Source organism: Galeopterus variegatus, unplaced genomic scaffold (genome assembly GCF_000696425.1).
Source record: "Galeopterus variegatus unplaced genomic scaffold, G_variegatus-3.0.2 Scaffold1303, whole genome shotgun sequence".
NCBI lineage: Eukaryota > Metazoa > Chordata > Mammalia > Dermoptera > Cynocephalidae > Galeopterus > Galeopterus variegatus.
Window position 1 is genome coordinate 312812 of NW_007727414.1, and position 26174 is coordinate 338985.

The following is a 26174-nucleotide window of genomic DNA, read 5'->3' on the forward strand; positions in this document are numbered from 1 at the left end:
AGTCATAATGCAGTAATTGGAATAAAATGTAATATGCCCCTAAGAAGAAATGATTGCTTTTAGAAATCACTCTCATTTTAAAGTCTGTTTTATTTCCTATAAACACATATTGTTTTTCTAATTCAACTGTAACCTCAGGAGTACTCTACAGCACTTAGTAAACCTAACTGCCTTTATAAAGGCAATGTAATCCTTATCAACTGCCTTCTTAAATTTAAGAGAACTCTAACATACATACAGGGACACAGCAGGAGGAGAATAAAACCTAGAATGTCAATCTCATTTTCTTTTTTAAAAGATGACCGGTAAGGGGTGTTGTTAGCACCATGCTCTCCCAAGTGAGCTAACCGGCCATCCCTATATAGGGATCTGAACCAGTGGCCTTGGTGTTATCAGCACCACACTCTCCCAAGTGAGCCATGGGCCGGCCATTGAATCTCATTTTCAACAGGGAGATAAAGGAAAATGAGACCCTGGTTTCATAATTAGTTGAAATCTGCAGATTTGTAGTATTAAACGGTAACCCAATACAAACCATGGTTTCTGGAATAAGTTAAAAAAAAAAAAATATATATATATATATATATATATGTATGTATGTATATATGTATATGAAGGAAACAGGTAAAATGGTTAAGGGAAAAAAAGCATGACAAAGCAGCAGTGCCTTTCCCTATTCTAGGACCAGCTTGAAGATTCTGCAGCAGCAAATCACAAAAGTTATCATAAGAAAAAAAAATCTTGCATAAAAAATGATGTTTCCTCCAATTTTACAAAAAAATCTATGAATAATTAGTATTTTTCAATGAGTGAACTGTATATTTTCTTAAAATCTCTCACACACAATAATCACTGCAAGAAAATCCCACAGGGTATAGAAAACATAAAGGAACTTTAATATTCAAACAGGGTAAAGAATACTGGATTAATGACCCATGAAGTGTGAATCACTTCAGGTTCTTTACAGTACCAGAAAGTAAAATCTGAATGCATATTGCAGAGAATGGAACCATTTAAAAAACCTTAATTTCCTTACCTGATATTAATACCAGTATGCTTATTAGACTGAAAAAATTTAAAATGATTTTTTTAACACTAAGAGTAAGATTTAAACCAAAGCAATGTTCCTGAAATGTGAATTTGTTCAGTAGTAACCTTATCATCATGAGTACTGACACCACTTTCTTCTCAAAAAGTAGTCAATGTACATTTTAAGATTTGTGCAATAAGAAAATATACTGACTAATAACTGTTATTACTTGAAATAGTCAGGATGAAAGAAAAACTATACTTTAAATTATTTATGCCCAAATAATTTACCCTGCAGTCCATGAGATGTACAGGAAATATTTTTTTTAATAAGAGAAAAACAACGAGGGTCCTAAAACAGAAATATAAGCCAGAAGAATCTTAAAATAGCTTCCTGATATTTTATTTTTTTTGAGTATTCATTTAAGCTGCTTTTGGTTGCATGCCCTGATCTGTAGAAGTTAACAAGGAAATAAAATTTCCAAGTATTTAAAAAAGGTACTCATCTTCCATAAAGCAATTTTTAATGTATCAACACTTAAAAATACACAGTGACTTAATGAAACATCAGTACAACTGCATAGAATTGAGCTCCAGAGAATTATACACTTATGAGCTGTCTTTCCTGGGCTGTGGTTTACAAGGGTATTGGCTTAGAGACCAGTCTAGAGTCATTTGCTCCTACCTGGAAGATACAGGCCAGGAAACTTAAAATTTCACAGGCCTCTTCTACTCCTAAATAAAATGCTGGGAGCTCTCTGAAGGTCTTAAAAACCACCAACCATTCAAATATGTATACTGGGGACCCTTCCTCTCTGTGAGTCAAGGAGGAAGAAGGTTTGTGACCTCCACTGAAAACAAAACAAAACAAAATCTCCCACAACTCTTCTAAGAGACTCTGAAATGTACTAGAAATTTCAAAACTAGAACAATGCCATCAAAGATTAAACCTCTTAATGCTTGGAGCCACCCCAAAATAATAAAATTGGGAACTCCAGGAAAACAGGTACCAAAAGAATCAAAATAATGATTGCACTGAGGATTCTCTTCTTTGAAGGCTGTTTAAGGAGGTAGGATTTTAAGGTTTTTTGTTTATCTTTTGGCCTCTGAACATTTAAAAAATGCTTTGCCCGGCTGGTCCTTCAGGCTAATTTTGGAGTTCATAATGAACTCCAAGCCTGACATAAGGAGATTCTACAGTTTCACAGCTATCATTTGTACATATTAAAATTAAGTTGATTTACTCTTTTTGAGCAAATCTAACTAGAAAACAGCAAATTAATATATTCCTTTACATACAACTTTGTGTCTCAAAATTCTTGAAAAACAAGAGCAGATGACTTGGTATTCAAAGACTATCAAAGTATGTATTTGATTTTCACATGCAAACAACTTAATACCTTATGAATCTCACGTCAACTCTGCATGATGCCTTTAAGAAGGAAATGACATACAAAGTTTGCTAACTGTGCAAAATATTAAATTGCTAAAACATTTTACATAATGAAATAACACATGTAAATGTAGAAGTTGACACATGAAATTAACATGGCATAAGAACTTATCACATTTCGGAGATTTTCTTTAGTAACAAATTTTTGTTTTTATAGTTCCTGGTACACAGCAAAGTTTATCACAGAAGATAAAAATCCTTTTAAACAAATCCAACAGCGAATTCTTGAGGCACGTTCTCATATAAAACACAAGATGAATGCAATTATCAGTCCATCTGAGAAAAGTTTTCAATCTAAGTGAACATCATTTTTTTTCATTTTTAAGTATATTTTACAGAACTTTAATAAGGCAAGACAAATTTGTGAAAAAATGTAGATACAAAAATGATGTAAACTAATAATTTATATTTAAAAACCCCAAAGGGATAACAGTGGAGATGGGACAGCTTGAACAATGCCTATTTTTTTAACCTAAAACAAACTTGTGCATAAGCTAAAAGATTACAAAGAACTTCTAGACTTTGCACAGTTTTGGCTTTTCTTTTTTTACATCTTTATATTACATGTTTTAAATCATATCAGGAATGCAAACTAGAACTGCACACTACTTTAGTGGAAAAAAGTTCAACATTGTGCAATTTTCTGCCTCTTAATTTTTAAAAAGTGGCAGCAATCCCTGCATTTGTATTTGAAACAAGGATCTGAGAAACTTTATCAAAAAAGATAATGAAGGCAAAAATTGGCAGACATCCAGCATCTTGTTTCTTTTTAAAACAACGTGGATGATAAGTAATTTCATGATTAAAAAATGAATCTTTTAAATAAATACATTGTATCTGACATTTGCACTGACTGATTTGATAAATCTTTAAGTAAACAACGGCTTTACTACACTCCCTGTAGCCTCAAGCCACTGGCTTTAGATTCTGGAGTCCTTTTTCACTGGGTTTCATACCCTGCCACTCGATATCCTGCCGGCTGATTAGGCAACATGCTGCCATTCTGCCCTTGAGGTGGCTGCACTCCGTAATTTGGTCCCATCCACGGTGCAGAAGACTGAGTCTGACTGGTAGAGAATGAGAAAGAAACAGAGGGGAGGGGAAATTTACTGATTAAAATAAAGAAATGCCAAGAATAAATAACATACATGGGAAATGGGGAAACATACTTTTTCTTAAACCCGTATAAATGAATAACTGTTATGCCAGGGAAAGCAAAGACAAAAGTAAAAGTTTTTTCTCTTAAAAACAAACATCCATATATGTTTAATTTGGGCAGTTTAATTTTGTCAGAAATTACAGCTAAGAAAATACCCTTAACCTATAAACATTTATCCTCTTTGAACTCAGAAAAACCCACTTCCCATCTCAGAAAGGAAAACTGTCCATTTCCATCCGGGTTGAGCAAGACACTACCTGAAAGAAACTTGATCATTTAGTACAATAAGAGCTAGCATTTATATTATTCAAAGAAGAAAATAAAACAATTATTAGCATATGGAAGGTCATAACTTTTTTCAACATTTCAAATACAAGATTTTTTAAAAATCATGAAGTATTTTTATTTCCAGTTTGTTTTTCAGAAATTTAAGTAAATAAAATGGCATTATTCAGGGTATATAAGGAAGCCTGCCATATAACAATGTATGAGAATAAACCCTTTTGCATAGAAAAAAGCATAATAAATAAAACTAGCATCAAAATAAATGTGTCTACGAATGGCAAGGTGACCATTAGTCAAGTGAAAAGCTTAACAATCATTAGGCTCCTTTTAAAAAGAGAAGTATTTAAAACTATAAATTAAAAACCATTCTAAGTCTCAAAGGCTATAGCTATGCTTTACAACAGGGGGCCACATTACCTACTAAATACTTAAAATTCTTTTTGACACTTTGAAAGGTTAATAGAGGAAAAGATCAAATATGCTTACTTGAATCCCTGCTGGTTCCACGCCTGGCCATACATTCCATATGCAGGTACTTGCCAACCATTAGGCATATATTGGCCAATTTGTTGTGCATTTCCATACCACTGGCCCCACTGGCCATAAGCTTGTGGATATCCAATTTGATTCTGCTATTAAGTAAAATTAGAACAGATAATTTAGTACTATTTGAAGTTATTTGTACATGTACAGTTCTAATTACCACTAACACTTAGCCAAAATACATAGGGCCATCATTACAATTAAAATGACAGGATAAACAAGAGTTTAGTGATTGCTAAAAAAAAAAAGTGAGGTTATACTGTTGTTAACTCTGATGCTCTGAATGACAGTCTTTGTAAGGCAGCAGGTAATGCCCTAGTAATAAATATTAAACTCAGTATAATGTTAAAGTGTTTGGTAAACTATCCACATAACTGTTTCCTTTGGACAGGAAAGTTATAAAGATTATTTATCCCTATATTCAGTTTACTGAAGAAACCTATATAGTTTAGGATTTTCTTACTCCCAGCTCTGTGCTCCATTTACAACTTCTTCATAGAAATCTTTGTGAGAACAAGTTTGAACCACTGATGCTGCCTGGAAAAACAAAAAGCAGCAAAATCTGGAAGAAAATGCCAAGGCCCTAAATATATAGCTTTATTTTTGTTTCAGCTGAGTCAAGCACGCTTGTGTGTTCTCCAAATAGTATGTGAATAAATCTACCAAGTATTAAAAAAAGATTTAATGCCCTATTAGGTTTGTCGGAGCATTTTAAAATCCATTGTGTGAACATGAGTCAATTGAGGCGGTCACATTCATCATGTCACCACTGCAATCCATGAACCACCACTCTGGAACTATAATACATGTAGGAAGAGCCCTTATGTACTATCATTTTAACTAGAAACTTATGAACAAGGATTATCAACAATATTCACTTAATAATAATCTTATTAGCCTAGCAATTACATCCCAAAGTTAAGAACCTTCTCACCTGTTGCACGGGATTTATCATATCAAGGGTTTCTTTGCCCCAATAGCATTTCACAACATGACCTTCAATAGTAGTACCATTAACAGAAACAATTGCATGTGCTGCACTTTCATGGGAATTGAACCTATTGAAAACAATATTAAGAATCACCAATTCAAATTTTTAAAAATATTTATAAATAAAACTTTTTAAAAATTAAGGTGTGCCTGAGGTAAAACAAGCAGTGTGCCTAAATGAATCAATAAAATGGTATATTTTCTTTGTTATTATTATCATTTTTTCAAAGATCTTACAGTTCTGGAGAAAGTTTTTTTTTTTTTAAATTTAATTTAATTTTACTTCTCAAAATACATTGTACTTGATTTTCATTCCCCTTTACCTGTTCCTCTGCCGCCTGCCCTCCCCCCCCATCGTATCTGTGCACTTGGCTTAAATAGTTCAAGGAATTTTTGTGGTTATGGTGAAAGTTGTTTTTATGGAGGATATATTTCATAGGCCTTCTGTTGGAAAGAAGGAGGTATTTAAAAAAAAAAAAAGGCCAGAGAAATTTCTATTTCTTTATAACCAAGGTAAATTTTAAAGAAAACCACTAAGTTAAATGTTCAAAAATTATCTAGAGGGAAAAGTTTTTTTTAAAAAAACAACCCCTACCGAACAAATGAATATCCTTTATCTGGAAAGACTCGAATTTCCATTATTTGTCCAAATGGCGAAAAAGTCTGACGCATTAGTTGTTCTGTTAGACAAAAAACAAAAACAAAAAAAAGAAACCACACTAAGTTATAAAAAAAATCCTACAAATATTAAGCCTTTTAGTTTAAAAACTAATGCCACACAGGTAAAGCTACCATACCTGTTAGCCCAGAAGTAACACCTCCACAGTATACAGTACAGTTGCTTGGACTAGACTGATTTACAACCTCATCATATGATAGCTGTTTGGTGTTTGCTGAGGAGGGAAAAAGTTTTATATCCTTAATTCCTTAAATGTTCAGAAAGAGAAAAGCAGCATTAACTACACTACTGCAATGGCAATATTTACCTTGATCAAAATGCATATATAATACACATTACATTTGAGTTTAGGACTAAACCTCCCCCAAGAATGTCTAGAAAATTACAGTATTCTCTGTTTAATAGGAGACTTGACATTAGAGATAGTATAATTTTTATTTATAATTACAAAAATGAAAACTAAGTACATTTTTGAACAGTAGTCTTGATTTGCTTCTCATCTATTTCTGCAATAAGTCTCCGGGAAGAGCTCTAACATTTAAAATCTAGTGTATTTTTCTCCAAAATTCCACATTTCCTTTTCTTCTCCAATACACCTACACTCATATGTACTCTTTGGAGCTGGAGGCTTTCGGGTTGCCCAGTTAGTTCTGATTTGTCTTCCACCAAGCCACTGGCCACCCATCTGTTGAATGGCGTTTTCAGCATCCTGTTCCACACAACATTAGAAACAACAAAGAAGCCACTATTAGTTAATGTTAAACAACTTTTAGCGGTAGAGAAAACCTGGTGCTTTTCACAAAAATTTTTTTTCAAGTGAAAATGCTTTATGAAATATACAATATATGGTAGCTTTCTTAAAATGCAATGGTGCTTTTTAATTACATGTCTTTTATTTGGATATCAGACTTTGGGAACGTTAATCATCTGAAAAATTCCTGAGCCCCAAGTCCCTAATAAGGTAGCTATCATAAAGTTTGTACAACAACTCCGACTACTGTGAAGAGTGCCTTATTTTACACAATCCACCAAGCTTGTTGATGACAATATCTGGTATCTCATTCATCCAACAAATAAATACTGAGCAGTTAGCGTGTTCTAGAAACCAGGTTAAGAGTTAAGGGTACACTGATGAACAAACACACATGATCTACTGCATTCTTACATGAATTTTAGGTTCTTTTGGGAGAACAAATAAAGCAATTACAAACTGTGGCAAGTGACATGACTGACATAAAAGGCTGAGATAGAGAACACAGGCACAGGAATCTACTTTAGACAGCATGATTTGGGAAAGTCTTTCTAAAATGACATTTAAGCTGAGATTGAGAGGAGTAGGAGCTAGCCAAGTCAAAACAATGGGGAAGAAAGACCCAGTAGATAGAAAAGCATTGCAAAGTGTGTTAAGGTAAGAAAGAGTCTGGTATACATCTGAAAGAAACATGTAAAAACAGATTAGTTTCAGTAGAATCTAATGAGCAAAAAAAGGGTGCCAGAGAACAGAACAGAAAGATTTTAAGAGATCATCATGATATGATAAATGTATTATTATTATTATTTTTTAAGATGACCAGTAAGGGGATCTCAACCCTTGACTTGGTGTTGTCAGCACCATGTTCTCCCAAGTGAGCTAACCAGACATCCCTATACAGGGATCCGAACCCACAGCCTTGGTGTTATCAGCACCACACTATTATTATTATTTTTTAAGATGACCAGTAAGGGGATCTCAACCCTTGACTTGGTGTTGTCAGCACCATGTTCTCCCAAGTGAGCTAACCAGACATCCCTATACAGGGATCCGAACCCACAGCCTTGGTGTTATCAGCACCACACTATTATTATTATTTTTTAAGATGACCAGTAAGGGGATCTCAACCCTTGACTTGGTGTTGTCAGCACCATGTTCTCCCAAGTGAGCTAACCAGACATCCCTATACAGGGATCCGAACCCACAGCCTTGGTGTTATCAGCACCACACTATTATTATTATTTTTTAAGATGACCAGTAAGGGGATCTCAACCCTTGACTTGGTGTTGTCAGCACCATGTTCTCCCAAGTGAGCTAACCAGACATCCCTATACAGGGATCCGAACCCACAGCCTTGGTGTTATCAGCACCACACTCTGCCAAGTGAGCCACGGGCTGGCCCTTGATTTATGTTTTAAGAAAGCCATTCTTAGTGCTAGAAGGAGAATGGTTTAGGGAGATGAGTAGTAAATGGAAAAAGACACTTTATAAGACTACTGAAATATTCCAGATTTTTAAAATGCTGATGGCCAGGAGTAGTGCAGTAGCAGTGGATGTAATCTAAAGGAAGAGCCAACAGAACGTCAGGAGGTGGGTGGGGAGGCACAGTAAGCAAAAGAGGAAGAATCAAAGATAACTCCTAGGTTCCTGCTTTATAAGTTGGAAAGACAGAGATAGAATTTACTGAAATAGGGAGAAAGACTGGGAGAAAGGAGGGGAACAAGTCTGAGGAAGAAACAAAGACCTGCATTTAAGACCTGTTAAGTTTGAGATGTCTGTAAGACATCTAAGTGAAGACCACTTGTTACTAAGTGTGGAGCACACAGAAGTAGACTGAACTGGAGATATAAAATTCAGAGTCACGAAGAAAGACTAGAAAGAGAAAAGACAGCTTGAGACAAAGCCCTGAAAAACAGCAAAAAAAAAAATTTTTTTTTTTTTAAAAAGATGACCGGTAAGGGGATCTTAACCCTTGACCTGGTGTTGTCAGCACCACGCTCAGCCAGTGAGCGAACCAGCCATCCCTATATGGGATCCGAACCCTTGGCCTTGGTGTTATCAGCACCACACTCTCCCGAGTGAGCCACGGGCCGGCCCAAAACAGCAAAATTTAAAAATTGGGTAAAAGGAATAGTTGCTAGCTAAGAAGGAATAGCGAGTGATGAAGGAAAAAACTGACGTAAGTATACTGTCATGAAGCCAAGGAAGCAGAGGTCAAGAGGTGACCTTGAATAAAGTAGCGCTGGTAGAAAGCCATCTTACAGTGGGCTGAAAAGAAAATAAGGTATAGTTTTTGTTTGCATATGTCAAATGTGGGCTTAATCTACCCCTAAAGGAACAGGCAAATACAAGGCTAAAAGCCTTTCTTGAGACACATAAAAAGGAAATGCATATTCTTAAAAAGAAAAAAAACATTGTTGGGCCAGCCCGTGACTCACTTGGGAGCAATAGTTAAGATCCCCTTACCGGTCATCTTTATTAAAAAAAAAAAAAGAAAAAAAGAAACAAACAATGTTTACCACACTAACCAGTTTGAACTCCATGAAATGTTTAACTAATGTTATGGGTCGAGTTTTTTGTGTCCCTCAAAATTGTATGAAGTCCTAAACTCCTAGTATGTGTGAATGTGACTTATTTGGAAATAGGGTCTTTGCAGATGTAATTAGTTAAGATTAGGATTAGGTGGGCCCCAAATCACATATGACTCCTGTCCTTAGAAGAAGAGAATGTGGACACACACAGAGGGAAGACGGCCACGTGAAGACAAAGGTAGAAAATGGAGTGATACAGCTACAAGCCAAGGAATGCCAAGGACTACTGGTAAATACCAGAAGCTGAGGAAGAGGCAAGGAAAGATTTTTTCATAGAGCCTAGAAAGGGAGCATGGCCATGCTGACACCTTGGTTTTGAACTTCTATCCTCCAGAACTTTGAGAAAATAAACATATTTTTGTTGTTCTAAGCCATCAGCTTACGGTACTTTGATATAGCATCCTAAGAAACAGATACAACTACTCACTCACAAAAGAAAAAAAAAGACTTTTTATAGTGTGTGTATACGTATGTGCATGGTGGTGGATGTGAATGGGAAATAAAGTGGAACCATATGCAAAAAATTCTTTTGAGAAATTTGATTCTGAATTATAGCAGAGAAATGAGGATATAGATAGGGTAGGAATGTGGGGATCAAGTGTGATTTTGATTAAGAGATACTAGAACATGTTTTCTATTGATGGGAATAATCCAGTGGAGAGGGAGAGACTGATGACACAGGACAATAAGAACAAGGACAGCACATCATCGGATGAGTGGATACGGAAAATGTGGTATATCTACAAAATGGAATACTACTCAGCTATAAAAAAGAATGAAATACTGCCATTTGCAACAACATGGATGGACCTTGAGAGAATTATATTAAGTGAAACAAGTCAGGCAGAGAAAGAGAAATATCACATGTTCTCACTTATTGGTGGGAGATAAAAATAAATAAATAAATTCACACACACACACACACACACACACACACACACAAAACCCAAGGGGGAAGAAGACATAACAACTACAATTCCTTGAAGTTGATACGACGAGCAAACAGAAAGGACATTGTTGGGTGGGAGGGGGGAGAGGGAGGAGGGAGGTTTGGGTAATGGGCCACAATAATCAACCACATTGTATATCGACAAAATAAAATTAAAAAAAAAAAAAAGAAATTAACCCTGAAGACATCTTGATCTCAGACTTCTAGCCTCCAGAATTGTGAGAAAATAAATTTCTGTGTTTAAAAAACACCAAAAAACCCCACAAAAAACAAAAAACAAAAACAAACAAACAAACAAGAACAAGGACAGCACATATTATATGATTCCATTTCTAGTTTTTGTTTGTTTTTTAAAATTTATTTGTTTTTTTGTGGCTTCCATTTATAGTTTCTTTTGCGGGTGATGAAAATATTCTAAAATTGATTAAGGTGATAGTTGCATTACTCTGCGAATTCTCTAAAAACCACTGAATTGTGTACTTTATTTATTTTTTATTTTTTATCTATCTATCTATCTATCTATCTAGCTAGCTAGCTAGCTAGCTAGCTAGCTAGCATCTGGCCGGTATGGGGATCCAAATTCTTAACCTTAGTGTTAAAACACCACATAAACTATACACTTTAAATGAATGGATTTTATAAATTACATCTCAATAAAGCTGTTGTTAAAAAAAAAAAAAGGCAGGGCCGGCCCATGGCTCACTCGGGAAAGTGTGGTGCTGATAACACCAAGGCCCCGGGTTCGGATCCCATACAGGGATGGCCGGTTGCTCACTGGGTGAGCGTGGTGCTGACAACACCAAGTCAAGGGTTAAGATCCCCTTACCGGTCATCTTTAAAAAAAAAAAAAAAAAAAAAAGGCAGCAGCAGCATAGGATGAAAGTCCTTGAAAAGCAAGAAAGGTGAGATCTCAATCATAAGTGATTTGGCTTTTGACAGGAATGACCTTTACTGTAACAGGAGGAAGAAGGGCCGGCTGGTTAGCTCACTTGGGAGAGTGTGGTGCTGTTAACACCAAGGCCACAGGTTCGGATCCCTATATAGGGACGGCTGGTTAGCTCACATGGGAGAGCGTGGTGCTGACAACACCAAGTCAAGGGTTAAGATCCCCTTACTGGTCACCTTAAAAAAAAACAGGAGGAAGAATGGGAAGGTGAATGGATTTTATGTAAGTTTGGTGGCTTAAAGATGAGGAAATTCCTGTATGAGAGCTTCTTTCCTTCTCAGTGAAGCATGAGATAAGGTTGTCAAGCTTAGGGTGATGATGTAGGAAGAAGGGAGGAATATTTGAGGAGGTGGAGTGGGGTGGAATGAAACAGTTACCACAAAGAATGGGAAATTAAATGTATTAGAGAAACAAGTTTACACAATAGTACTGCATACTCATCTAGTGTGTGACTGTTAAATTAGAAGTGAAACCAGCTGGACTCAGCTTTTCTCCAGCAACATTCAGTTACTTTGGGGTAGGTAGAGAAGCTAAGTTCAACCAGTATTGAGGTTTTCATAGCATGCACAACATGGGAAACCATGTGAGGGAGCTGGGGAGAATTGCAGTGAGGGCCATGGCACTGCACCAGAGCTGTCACATATCACAAGTTTTATAGGAGTTGAAATGTAAACTTGGGAAAATTAAATCACTTACTCAAACTTACACCTATGATGGTCACCAGAATTTGTATCCATCTCTGGCTAAATCCAGAGGCCACAGACTATTGATTCTCACTCATACTAAATATGAAATCAATGCTGATTTTTATAAAGCAGAAGCCAATATTTCATAATCTTGAGTGAGAAAAATGAATTCCTAACCCACCTAAACCCCCAACTTATTTCCCTAAATTGCACTAAAATACTCTAAAAACTTATGAACTCACACTGATTGTGGCTATCAATCCATTTCATTGTATGAGGTATTTTCCTACCTTTCCAAAATATTATGTTGTGATCAACAGTAAGGCTTTCAGGACCAACTACACTATCATAATTTTTATTTTCTCATCTCACAGGAAAAAAAAAACTTATAATTGGTAGATGGAACATGTACATGGCCAAGCTTAACTCTTTTCATCTCTCAATATGCTTTACTGTTTCCAAAATTTTCTTCTAATATATGGGTTTTTCCCAATCTCTTAGGTTTACCTACTTTCTTCACAGGCTTTTGCACTTTCCTTTTTTTTTTTTTTTTCTCCTTGATGGCTGTCTGGTACAGGGACAGAACCCTGGACCCTGGTGTTATCAGCACCACATTCTAACCAACCAGCCAGCCTAGCTTATCTACTATCTTAGAAGACAATTTCCCACATGTAGGGAAGATGATAGTTATACTGCATTAACACCTTTAAACAATCTGATCATAAGCTGTAATGTTACTGTGAGAACAGCTGAGATACAATTGCAGTGCATTTTATGTTCTCATGCCTGGACTTATGAGCCATGTAAACATTTTTAGAGCAAAATTTTTATTTGGATAGTAAATTTTAGGCAAATGCTGCAAGCAGGTATAGCAAATATCTGGATAGTAAAAGTTCATAGTCAGGAATAATCAGAAATGACTGTCATATAAATTTTAAGTTTTACATAAAATTATCAGCATGACAGTTTGACACTATTTGGCATAGCTGCAAAGAGACATTTTTAAAAAACCCAGAAGGAACCATTATATCATAGACTATTACAATAAATGATGTTCATAAATTTGACCTGGAGTCATCAAGAAATGACATTATATCTATTTGAAATACTCCATTTAGTAAAGTAAGAAAAGCCTTTCTAAAATACTTTCCATACTATGAAAAACCTTAATGACTCATTCTAAGGCACTTTAACACAGAAGGTAGTGTTTCTATACTTATCATAGGCAACCACTAGTTATGACATAGAAGTAAACAATAAAATTCAAGGTTAACAAAACATTGGTGTATACTCCAAGACTTAGTGCACGTAACTTCTCCCACCATGCACACCTATATTTTTGAAAGTGTGATCCTGCTACATTTAACTGCTTTGAAATTTCAGTTATTGTACTAAAAAAGATTAAAGTACTTCATTATTTGAACTGGCAATAATACATTTACAAGGTTCAAACATCAAAAAGTATAATACAGTGAGAAGATTCCCTCCCCTTCCCTCACCTGCCTAGTTCTTGTCACCTACCCCCAAATACGAAACCCTGTCACAAGTTTCTTGTTTATCCCTGTAGGGGAAAACACAAACACGAACACATACACGTCACACAACATATGTTTCCTTCCCTTTTACACAAATTATCCTTTCACCTAACAATATACAATGGAAATCTTTCATAATCAGTACTGCACTATTCTTTTTTTTTCCCTGCAGACAATAGAAATTTCAAGCTCGCCCAAATTGGTGTTCATTAAACGTTTGTTGAATAAAAGGAAAAAATAACTTTTCAAATATATTAATATATAATTTTTAAAAGTTTCCACCCATCAGGGCATTTCATTAGCTACTTTTTATTTATTATTGGACTATAAAAGAGGAAGATAATGAATTACTGTAAATGAGATTTTCAACATCTTCCTTTGGCTGACAACTTAAACATCTTGACTTTCTATATTCCAAAAACATTTTATCAGCACTTCGCATGCATCAGGTGCTAAATAAATGACCAAACAGGAAAAAGAAGATATCTTCTAGTGAGGGTGCTACTTATTAGTGAAATGAACAAATGGTAGATGAAAGAAAGATTAATAATTAAAACAAACTGAGCATTTCGATTTGTTACGCTTCAAGCACTGCGCATGCACTTCTGATTGAGCTCACCCATTTGTTGAAAAAGGAGACAAAGCCATATCCCTTAGACTTTCCTGTTGCCATGTCTTTTACCACTCGGGCATCTCTGAAATCAGAAACAATCAGAAGTTTAGGTTCACATACTGTCTCTGGATATAAAATGAGAATTTCATACACAACTCATTTTCATGTATCACCTTCATTAAAGTGAACCTTTAATGAAAATTCACCTTTCTTTCTATAAAACTTATCATGTATTAGCAAGTGAGGCTTAATTTTATAGACATGCAAATCAATAACTTCTTAAATATATATGTACACATTGTACAGAAATTGCCTCCAACTTCAAAATGTGTTTTAAACTTTTAAATACTAAGCATGGTGAAAGCAGCTATTCACATGAATTAACCACTTATAAGGTTTATAGGCACATTAGATGAATGGCTTTCTTTAACCATGCAATTTATAATTTGCTATTTGACACCATATTCTACCTAATCATTAAAAAATTAAAATAGAAAACAAAAAACTAAAAGAATGAAAAAGTTGTACATTCCCTAAACTACAACTTAAATTATTTCATTGTCTCAGATCAATTCATACCCCCCTTTTGGACTAGGGTAAATTTTGAGAACTTGACATTTTTAGAAATGTTAAATCATTGAAGAAAAACACTAGATACACACTTTAGTTTTAAACTATACAAGAAAAGATTTTATACTGAATTTTATAATAGCATTCATATACGGTTGATTGGAAACTACAAGATATAAAAGAAAATTTTAAAAAGTCATAAAGTAAAAAAGCACGCCAACATTTATCCACTGTGAACCGTAGCTTGTAGTTAGCCAGGGCAATTCTGTCCATTCTTCAGAGACACTCTGCAAAATAACCAGAGCCCTATTATTTGAGATTGAGTAAAAACCCAGCCATGATAGCTAAAACTCCTACCTCAAAAAATTGGACTCAAATTGTGCTTCACAGGCAATCTGCTTTTAAGTTAGCCAGGTATGTCACAATGCTTGTTCTCTCAGGGCACATGAACAAAACAGGCACTTTTACAAAAAAACCCAAGTCAGAAAGCCATGCAATTGTAATTTTATATTAAAGTATACATAAGCATATTTTAGACCAATTTAGGAGTGATAGTAAAGTGTTTAGGGTCAAAATGACAAAGAGGTGGTGGTGAAAGGGAAAACTAGTGCAAGTCACTTCTCAATATATAAAGATACTTATTAAATTATCTGTATGGTACACATGCATTTAATTTGGTAGCTGATTCACTTCTATACCAAAATTTGCTGGACTACTCTAAGCTCAAGGAAAAGGAAGAGTTCAAACTGTGTAAATTAGGGAAAGTACTATATTTTTTACAATAAATATTTTAATAGACCAATGCTTATTATACACCTTCTATAAATAAGCATTCTATAGAGGATATGTGAATATTATGAGAACCCTTAAACATATAGTTATCAACTTATCTCCTTTAACAACAACAAATCAGAAAAATATGCTATCAACTGCCAAAGGGTTCCTTTAAATTTAAGAAAGCGTACTCCTTGAATAGCCTAAAACTCAGACTTGTACATTATCTCAATTGAAAATTATAAAACTTAAAAAAAGGCCTTACCAAGAAAAAAAAATGTACACAGCAATAATTATGGGACCATGAGAAAATCTACAGACTAATATGATACACCAACATGTCCAACAAAAAGAAATTATCGATCTGTAATTAAAAAGCCATAAAACTGCTAAAATTTAAAGGTCATTTAAATTAAAACTCACCAATTGTTAAACAATCTTTGCCCAAATTAAAATCCCTGTGTTTTCAAAAAAGCCACTTCAACTAAAAAGTCAAAGCATTTAGATGTCTAATCACTTAGCTCAGTTGGTTAGAGCATTAGAGCATGGTGCTGATAACACCAAGGTCTGGTGTTCAATCTCTGCACTAAACTGGTAAGCCGCAAAACAACAACAAAAAGAACAAAGCATTTAGTAAAAATAGCTACTTAATCTGTTCGCAATGCTAAAAAAACTTTTTAGGAAATCTTAGCCTTGAAATATATGCAACTTTTACTTATCCCTCTCTGAAAAAAATATCTGAGGAATAAACAGGAAAGATCTAGATCAGGGTTCTTAATCCCTTTATGGTCTGAGAATAGGGTGAAATTTACAAAGATTCTCCACATCAAAAGGAAAACACAATATTTTTGCATACAGAGATTTATAGAGCCCCTAAGAGGCCAAAGGAGACTCTCTAAGTCTAGATAATCAAAAGCAAGCTAACCATTATTGAAACCCTAAGACTGATTAAGAGGAACAATCAAGAAATTAAAGTTTTACTTATTTTCTTAATCAGTTCTCAATAAGAAAATGTCATCTAACAGAAGAGTCCATGTATAAACCCTAATCTTATAACTGCATTTAAACTTGGCCATCTCTTGATTGCACTGTCATCCTTTACTAATGAACCACAACTCTTCAAATGAAAACTCCCAAAATTCATCACCAATACTACTGGCATTTACTTTCCAGTCTCCTCACCTTCTCATCTCTGCTCTACTCAAACTAAACTACAACTAGTGTTTCTTTTCAACTATTCTAAGTGGAACGATAATAAATCAACCAGAAACCCTAAAAAAATTGTTTTCTAAATGCAACAATTACTCCTAAGAAAGTACTATAAATAACTTGTTATTCTTATTCTAAAATGGCATGCCTTTCAAAATATTAAAGTTCTTCTATAATGAATGCTACCTTGAGTGAGATATTTATGAAGGGCCTAAAATGTATGATTAATAACAAATGCAAGCAAGACAGTGCTTCACAAAATACTATAAGGCAGTATTATTGTTGTTAACAGCTAAAAATAAAAATAAAAAGGGTAAATACCTAGGAAATAACATTGAATAATTTGCTTTTTAGATTAAATCGTTATGCTTTCTTTTTGTTAAAATGTATGAACACAAAATGCATGGTATTATTTATTATATATTTAGAAGTGCCAAAAGGGCCTTAATTCCTTAATCATAGCACATATTGACTAAAGATTATCACCAAGCTAACAAGACACCTATATAAAAAAACTATAATGGCAAATTTGTCTCTTAAAAGCTAATGTTAATTGAAAAAGGATCTTAAGATAATTGAAGACCAAAGATTTAAACATCAACAGGAAAACAATCTTTTGCTGTTAACTTCTTGAATAATCCCTAAACAATGTAATTTGATTATATTCAAGTGTTAAAATTAATGTCCAAAATTCACATTACAATTATTTTCAAATTACTTCTACATAAAATTTCATTAATCTTCTGTTACTTACGATATTCTTCCGAATGGTGCAAAGGCAGCTTTTATATCTTCAGTTGTAATTTCTGGACTGAGATCACCAACAAAGACATGGAAATGATCTTATAAGGGGAAGGAAGGGGAAGTGAAAAGAAAAAGAAAATTTTAGAATTTAAAAAATACTAAAATCTATCCAATAAAGTATTCTTAAAATAATTTATGGATTTTAATAAAGTACAAATAAAACACTATTCTATATCTATACAAATCCTATCAATTTTAAATGTAATGAATCAGGTAACACTAGAGGAAAGAGTCTCCTAAAAAGATGGTGATATATCTAACTGGAAATTGACAGTTATATTTCTATTAACAGTCAATTACTCTATTGGTCTAAGAAAATAAGCTAATAATATATAACAAGTTTCAGTTCTGCAAAAAATTTGACGACTTAGTTACCACTCTAATAGTAACTATTTACTTGTATTCAGTTTACCACTACAATAAAGCTTTACAAATTCAAAAAAAATAGTGGTATTGTGAGTTATGTAAACTAGATTTGCCTCAGTTAAGACAATTTACTGAAGTTAGCTAAGTGATAAACCTGATTTAACCATATTTTGTGAAGAACAATCAAAGAAATACCTTGCATTGCAACAGTTTGATGTTAAAGTATTTGACAGTTTTCTCAAAAGCCAACTGTTTTGGTTGCCCAGACATTACACCATTCAGTTTATGTGAATCCATGTGCAAGTGAACTAAGACTGAAGGCAACAGAATGAAAACAGTAATCCCTTCACTTTATATCAGAACCATTAAAAAAGCATTGGAGAGAAATAACCATCCCATATCTGATGTTTTTAAAAAAGACAATTCTCAAAAAACAAAACAAAACAAAACAAAACAAAACAAAAAAAACCCACTTTCAAAATGCAAAATTGTTGGACCAACACTTTAAAGTGGACATAAATACCAATTTTGACAAAGTATATTCAGAAAGAAAAGTTACCCCTATTTGGCAGGCCTTAAGCAACATACTGGATCGCTCTTTGGGAAACAGTTTCAGAAGCAACTCAAGCATTTGGAAGATCTGGGTATGAAGCCCAGACAGTGACCTCAAGGAAGCAGAATATCTTGCCCTTTTGTTGGTGAAAGTATTTCTAAGGCATCAGCTGCTACCAAGGGGGTCAGAGAGCTTGAGCTAGCAACAGAATAGTGGACAAGCCACACTTGGTCAACACTGGGAAGAAGGGAAAAAAAATACTGCCAGAGAGACAAATAGCAATACTATCTCCTCCCTCCCCCCACCCCCAATATCAAACAAAAAAACTTCAAGTGGTTAGTGAATACCCTTTCAAGAGATTTCATTTTATGTTTAAGAAGATACAATTACCTTGTGAACGCTGTGTGCTGACAACGGTACTACCTGATGACAAAGATTAGATTTGTTCTTAAATTTATTAACACAAACACATTAAATCATATCTTAGGATAACGATCAAAACATTACTGCAAACATGTATGATGTTTATATGCTTTACAATAAAACTACTGGGTATAATAAAAACAAACGTTCAAAGAGTATAAAATATACTTACTGCTTGTATCTTTCTTTTGACTGCTGGGGGTTGTTGCCCAATTCACTTTGACTTCCTGAAAAAATTTTTCTACATTTACACTCCGTAAAAATAAAGCTCAAAATCAGATTTGCATCTATGAACACATAGCAAGTTATACGTTTGAGAGAAAACCTTCAAGGGGATACCAGTTCTGGTCAGTTTCAATAATTATCTTTTGACCTACTTAGGCAAATAATGTTGACAAATCCTAATCTTTATATGTCTCTGTTAACATTTAATTAATTTTTCTTACCTAAAGTATTGATAATTTTTTTCCTTTTATCCTTCCCTATTAGCATTCAATGTTCCTAGACGTTTCATCCAAGCTTGAGTAATTCAACAAATATTTTAGTATTTACCATGTGCACAGCACCAAGTAGAATATTAACACAAACACAGGCCTCTGCCTTACAAAAGCTTTACCCCACCTTTTTAATATTAATTGTGAATAAGTGATCTTTGCTATGTCAGTGAATATGCTTCTAAAAAGGAAATATATGTAACAAAATTTTCCAGTGCAAATCACCTTCTTTAATTACGACAGCTTACCTTACCCATTATCTTCCGTCCATTCATAGCAGCTAGTGCTGCAGCTGCATGACGATGCTCATGAAACTCCACAAAACAATATGGATCATTTCCAGCAGTCTGTTGGGAGAAGAAACACGAAAGAGAATCTTAAGCTTTATTTTCTCACTACCTTAAAATTACGTAAAGTTTTTTTTTAACCAAGTTTTATATATCTGTTATTAGTAATTCGCTAGATAATTACTTTTTAAATCTAAATTAGTTTTATCTAAAAACTCAAACTTTTTATAGAAAGTTATCGTCTTCAACAGTCATACTATACTACTATCATTTACTTTTCTATTAACGACTAAGTGTCCTAAGTGGAGAGCTGTAAATATATACATTTTCTCCCCATCATCATATAATCATATCTGTAAGCTACAGAGATTAAGTTTGACTAGACTCCTATGTTCTCAAGTCCTGCTTTGGCTTTATATCATTTTTCTATCACTTCCCTGTTATATGTTACTTTTTACTGCTATAAATGTACTTATCTCCTTGCTGCCTCTAACCTGCTAAAAAGCAGAAAACCTCAGTCAACCTTCTTAAACCTGTTTCTAAAATATAAGTAAACAGGCTCTGAAAACTGAAGAGGTTCTCTGGTGAGTAGTTTTAGCATAGGTTTTAGAATGTGGACTTTTTGCCTGCTTGGAAGACTTTTAAAAATTCTCTCCTCTTTTCTGTTGTTGTTTCAGGTAGTTGGGTTTATATGATCAGTAAAGCCTGGATGTACATTATACATTTAAGGAGTGGAAAAAACACCAAATATTTTATACCTAATAGTGCAAAATACAAAATGACTTTATAATCCATTTTAAAATTCTTTCCATAATCTTCTAAACAGAACTGTTTAAGAAACTAATTCAAAAGACTAGAGCATTACTAGAATAGAGGAATATACCATTGTGTTTCAAGCACATTTAATAGTTTAAGAGTCACATACCAGCCAGCCACAAAAAAAGAAAAAGAAAAAATAGTCACTGGCAATGATTTTTAAGAACTTTTAGAGCAAGAAGGCAACCATAAAATTCGGTATATTGGGACTATATTTTGTTCGTAAAAAACTAGAGAATGTAAAAATAGTATAACTGAAATTGATACACTTAATGGGAATTCTATTACAAAGATCAAGCTGACAGGCATTAGAATATGGTGAGAAAAAGTACCTTGTACTTAAGAGTAGAGCAAACAAATGAAAAAGAACTAGTGTTTTACTAAATTTGTATCCAGAAAAAATTAACCCTTTGAATAATAAGAATGTAAGCGTGTGTGTGTGTGTGTGTGTGTGTATAATTATATAGCTTTTATACTCCAGGAAGTATAAAATACATAAATGTGAATAGAGTAGAATTCAGATTTGAATAATAAGTATCTAAGTGTTTGAGTGATCAAAGTCCAAGATTTATACAAAACAGCAAAAGCTAACCTAGCTATTCTGTAGGTCAGGCAGTCATTAATATTTTGCTTAGTAATCACTGCCCAGACAGGGAGAAAAGAGACTACAGCACACAAACTAACGGAGAAGATTCATATTCAGATAGATCAATTGGGGTTTACATCCTTGCTTTGCCTCATCTCCTTATACTAAATGAGAATAATCTTGTTTATAATGTTTCTATTGGATCTTTGTGATAATGCATTGAATTAACTGAGTATTCCATAAATGCTACACTACGGGTATAAGGAAGGAGATCTACATCAAGGTAAGACTGGTTTTAAACTCCCCATCATCTTACATTTTAAGATCTAGGACAACAAATCAAAGCCAATTGACTAAACAATTACTTTTTGAAATACCAAGTAAAAAAGAGTTGAACTGGAATAAACAGGAAAGAAAGTAGCAGATACATATACACATGTACATGATTTTCTTTCCCAGAGAAAAGAAAACCTAGTTTAAAGGAAGGGGAGACTACAGGATAAAAGGATTTCTCTTTAGCACTGTCTTTCTCAACAAAAAAAATTTTAATTTGTCTTTTTATTTATTTTTGTTTTATTTTGGTACTGGCCAATACGTGGATAAATTTGTCTTTTTATGCATATTATGACTCAGGGGAAACATCAAACAGATGAATGAATTAAATGTCTTTCCTACACATTAAGGTCTGATGGATACAGCATTGGATTTAATTTCCCCCAAAACTTAATTCCCACTGTAACTGTTGAGGAAGGGAAATCCTATTGTGGTAATTGAAAGGTGGGGCCTTCAAGAGGTGAGGGGATTGTGAAGACCCTGCCATTGTGAATGGTTTAAGGGTGGTGGTGGGAGTGGTTCTGAGGTCTTTAAAAGGAGAGTGGATGAGGTGCTCTCTCTCTCTCTGTCTCTGTCTGCTCTGCCATTTCCTGACATGTAAGAGCCCTGTGTTGCTGTAAAGCCACCACCAAAGACCCTCACCAGATGTGTTCCCTGGACTTTGGACTTCCCAGCCTCTGAAACTGTATGCAATATATTTCATTTTCTTACAAATCACCCAGTTCCAGATATTCTGTTATAAGCAACAAAAATGGACTAACAGAGACAGGAATTGCCCAAATACAAGAAAAACTTGAATCACAATCTTTAAAAATAAAGTTAAAACACTTTTACTTTATCAAATGTCTATTATTTTTTATCCCATTTCCTAACTGAATTGTAATAACTGAATTTCTAGACTAACCAATTAACACCATATATAAACAATTTTGATACCTCAATGCACCTTAAAAAAAAGAGCCTACATACATATGGTTCTTGTCTGCTCTAGATATGATTAGTTGTATTCTCTTCTTCCTTTATTTAGTAAAACAAATTAAACTCAGTTGTCAAAATGAATTCATAGCAGGTCCAAGTGTGGTAGTGTTTACAATTAACTGACCACAACCACTTCCATATTTCTTTTTTTATTTTTCCATTCCCACTGCTTTTCTTAACTTGTCTTAAAAAAACAAAAAACAAAACAAAATCAAAATGGATTCATTACAAATTTGCTAAAATCCCTACGGATGTAGACCATACAAACTAAGAATTCCTGGAAGTAATGGCTTTAAGTAATGTGTAAAAAAATAAGAAGTTAACTAAGTAAAATACCCTTACATCCATAATCATTTTGCAGTTTTTACAAGGTCCAATCTGGCTAAAGAGCTGGAGAATTAGAGCTTCTGTCACATCCCTGGAAAGGTTACCGACATATCTGAAAAACAGAAAAACAATTTACCATTTCATTATTTTGGGGTTTTTTTTGCTTGTTTTTCCTTTAACAATTTACCATTTAAAATTTACCATTTTAAATCAGCTTCTAAAGTTGCTTACTGAAAAATGAATTTTGAGAGTAGGCAGGTCTTTGCATTAAAGTATTTTTTTTTTCTTTTTTGGGTGGCTGGCCAGTTTTGGGATCGGCACCCTTGAACTTGGTGTTACCGGCACTGTGCTCTCCCAAGTGAGCTAACCAGCCAGCCCTTAAACTATACTATTTGACAGCAGCTCATAAAAGTTTTTCAACACTTTATCTCTTTCAAAACAGACATAAAATATGGTATGTTTAAATTTATTAGACACTGCTAGTAGAGAGGAGGCTAGTGTGTCCATGTGAATTTGTCAAGGTTATGCAAATTAAACCTGTTGCTTGTATCTAAGTTTCTAGGTTTACCTTAGGAAGATAAGCTTTAAAAAGTCTCAAATGAATCACTATTAGATATACAGAATATTTAAACAATCAATCCTGTGAAGCACTGCAATTATTTCTACTTCTATAGTATTACTGAGAACATTAATTTCCCCCCAATTTTTTTGACCGGCAAGGGGATTGCAACCCTGGCATGGTGCTATCTGCACCATGCTCAGCCAGTGAGCGCAGCAGCCATCCCTATATAGGATCCGAACCCACGGCCTTGGTGTTACCAGCGCTGCACTCTTCCGAGTGAACCACGGGGCCAGCCCTTCCCCCAATTTTTAATTCACATAATTCCCTGAACATTGTCTAATGCAGACTTTGGTTATGCAATGAACAAATTTTTGAAAGTCATAGATAGGTAAGTCACTTAGGTGTTCTAGATGCTCACAAAGAAACCTTTCATTGACCACCACTGATCAGTGGAAGAGGGGTGAAAGGGAGAAAGATTCCAGATAACATGAGTTGGTGACTAATAAACTTAACTAATATAGTGTATTACAAGACCACGTGATTGGGATGATCTTTATTTAAAGGGTTTATAAATAAGGCTTCAAAATGGGACTTTCAGGGCCGGCCCGGTGGCGCACTGCTACAGTGCGCCGCTTGAGAGTGCAGTGGCGCTCCCGCCGAGGGTTCGGATCCCACATACAGACCGGTTCCCGCTCACTGGCTGAGCGAGGTGCGGGAGCAACACCGAGGGTTGCGATCCTGTTGCCGGTCCCGGTCCGGTACGGGCGCGACACTGAGGGTTGCGATCCGTTGCCAGACATGACAAAAGACAAAAAAAGGAAAAAAAAAAAAAATGGGACTTTCAAATGAAATTACTTCTAGGCATGTTAACAGTGTTAGAGATCTATCACTTCTGCAATCAGAGAATGTAATCTCCCAAAACTATAGCTTCTCATTCTTCTGTCAGTTACTCTTCAGAGAATTTGATGAAAGGTATGAACTCTCTCCTCAGAAAAATAAACATCTGTACATGCCCACAAAATGCGGATTCAATTTCTTCTTTCCATATACCATTCAACAAACACATACTAAGTGCTATAACAAAGCCAATGGAATAGGTTAAGATTACATAGGGAGAACTGCTGAGTCTCATGGAACAAACATTTAAAGATCAGGTAGAATGATGGTACTCAAAAAAAGAAAAAGTAACAGTAACATTTACCAAACAGTGATTTGCCAATATTGGAATTTTTTATTACACCAAGTCCTTATTCTGAAAATCAGTAAAGGGAAAGAATTAAACATTTATCCTGCCTTTTATGTAGGAACTCCAGAATAATATAATACCTCTGGATAATGAGGAAATGCTCTCCTTTAAAGAAGAATACCAGTTAATTTAATTATTGTAGATAGCATTAAATTAACAATGAAATTATTGATTCAGGCAAGGATCATTAATTTATGCTAAAACTACTAGGTGAAAGGTTGGTGTGAAAATGGATATTCATAGGGGGCCAAAGTTATCAAACAGATTACTTAACTAACTGCAAAGGTAAAATCCTACCTTAAAAATGAGAGTGTTGGCTGTTACCACTATGACCCAGTGATCAAACTCTAAATCCTTTTACAAATGAGCAATGAGATCTGGTGTGTATAATATGAATTACACAGTATCACCTATGAAGTATTTGCATCAAAAAAGTCTAACCTAATTCTAATCAAGCTTAAAACTAGATTTAAACTTACAGGATACTGGGCATACAAAACAATTACACAAACCCAGATGTGAAATGTTACAAAACAAATCACTATCTTCAAAAAATGATTGTCCTTAAAAAAAGAGGACTATTCTTAATTAAAAGGAGCACTGAAAACCAAATACAATGAACTAATCCTTGACTGAATCCTGGATGGGGAAAAAATAGCTTTTTCTTTTTTTTAAAAGATGACCAGTAAGGGGATCTTAACCTTTGACTTGGTTTTGTCAGCACCACACTCTTCCAAGTGAGCCAACCGACTATCCCTATATAGGGATCCAAACCCATGGCCTTGGTGTTATCAGCACCACACTCTCCAAAGTGAGCCATGGGCTGGCCCCAAAATAGCTTTTTCTTGCAGAACAATAATTAATATATGTAGAAGGAATGAGAGAAATAGAAAATCACCATTAAAACACCACAGCAGGGCTGGCTGGTTAGCTCAGTTGTTTAGAACGGCAGCCTTGTAACACTAAGGTCATGGGTTCGGATCCCCATAACAGCCAGCTGCCAAAACAAACAAAAAAACACCACAGTAATAATTGCTATAGGCAAGATCCATCCATGGAAGCTGAAATTAGTTGATGAAATTTTAAGGAGAAAAAGGATATTTGCCCAGCCTCAAAGTATGTCCTCTAAAATATTTATTAATTATTGGCTTTAACCAATGTATTGGTGGTTTTATCATATGACTACAAATTCTTTTGATACACCTCTCTCTAGAAAGTAAACCTTAATTCTCCTCTCCTTGAGTGTGGGCTAGCCCTAGTGACTCGCTTCTAAGTTACAGAGTATGTTAAGAAAAAAGTAGAGACAAGTGAAAGAGAGAAAAAAAAGAAAAAAGTAGTCACTGTACAGTAGAGAAACAGTACCCTTCAAAAGTGTCAAGGTCATTGGGCCGGCCCGGTGGCGCACTGCGCTAGTGCGCCACTTGGGAAGCGCGGTGGCGCTCCTGCCGAGGGTTCGGATCCCACATACAGACCGGTTCCCGCTCACTGGCTGAGTGAGGCGTGGGGGCAACACTGAGGGTTGCGATCCCGTTGCCGGTCCTGGTCCGGTACGGGGGCAACACTGAGGGTTGCGATCCATTGCCGGACACAGAAAAAGACAAAAAAAAAATAAAATAAAATAAAATAAATTTTAAAAA

General features: G+C 34.8%; 1 protein-coding gene across 2 annotated transcripts in view; it reads right to left on the reverse strand.

The window, feature by feature from the left end:
• Positions 1–873: 873 nt before the first annotated feature.
• Positions 874–26174, reverse strand: part of TIA1 (TIA1 cytotoxic granule-associated RNA binding protein) — a 33952-nt gene continuing 8651 nt past the window's right edge. The window contains exons 2-13 of one of the 2 annotated variants that reach the window (XM_008576181.1): positions 22745–22841; positions 19651–19749; positions 19081–19135; positions 18876–18908; positions 17517–17604; positions 14216–14291; positions 6739–6847; positions 6257–6352; positions 6055–6139; positions 5404–5527; positions 4413–4555; positions 874–3545 (exon numbers count right to left, since the gene is read on the reverse strand). In XM_008576181.1, coding sequence (XP_008574403.1) covers positions 3389–3545; positions 4413–4555; positions 5404–5527; positions 6055–6139; positions 6257–6352; positions 6739–6847; positions 14216–14291; positions 17517–17604; positions 18876–18908; positions 19081–19135; positions 19651–19749; positions 22745–22841 — 1162 coding nt within the window. In that variant the 3' untranslated portion in view covers positions 874–3388. Of the gene's footprint in view, positions 3550–4412; positions 4559–5403; positions 5528–6054; positions 6140–6256; positions 6353–6738; positions 6848–14215; positions 14292–17516; positions 17605–18875; positions 18909–19080; positions 19136–19650; positions 19750–22744; positions 22842–26174 lie in introns of both variants that reach the window. The other variant, XM_008576183.1, reaches the window with a different exon arrangement.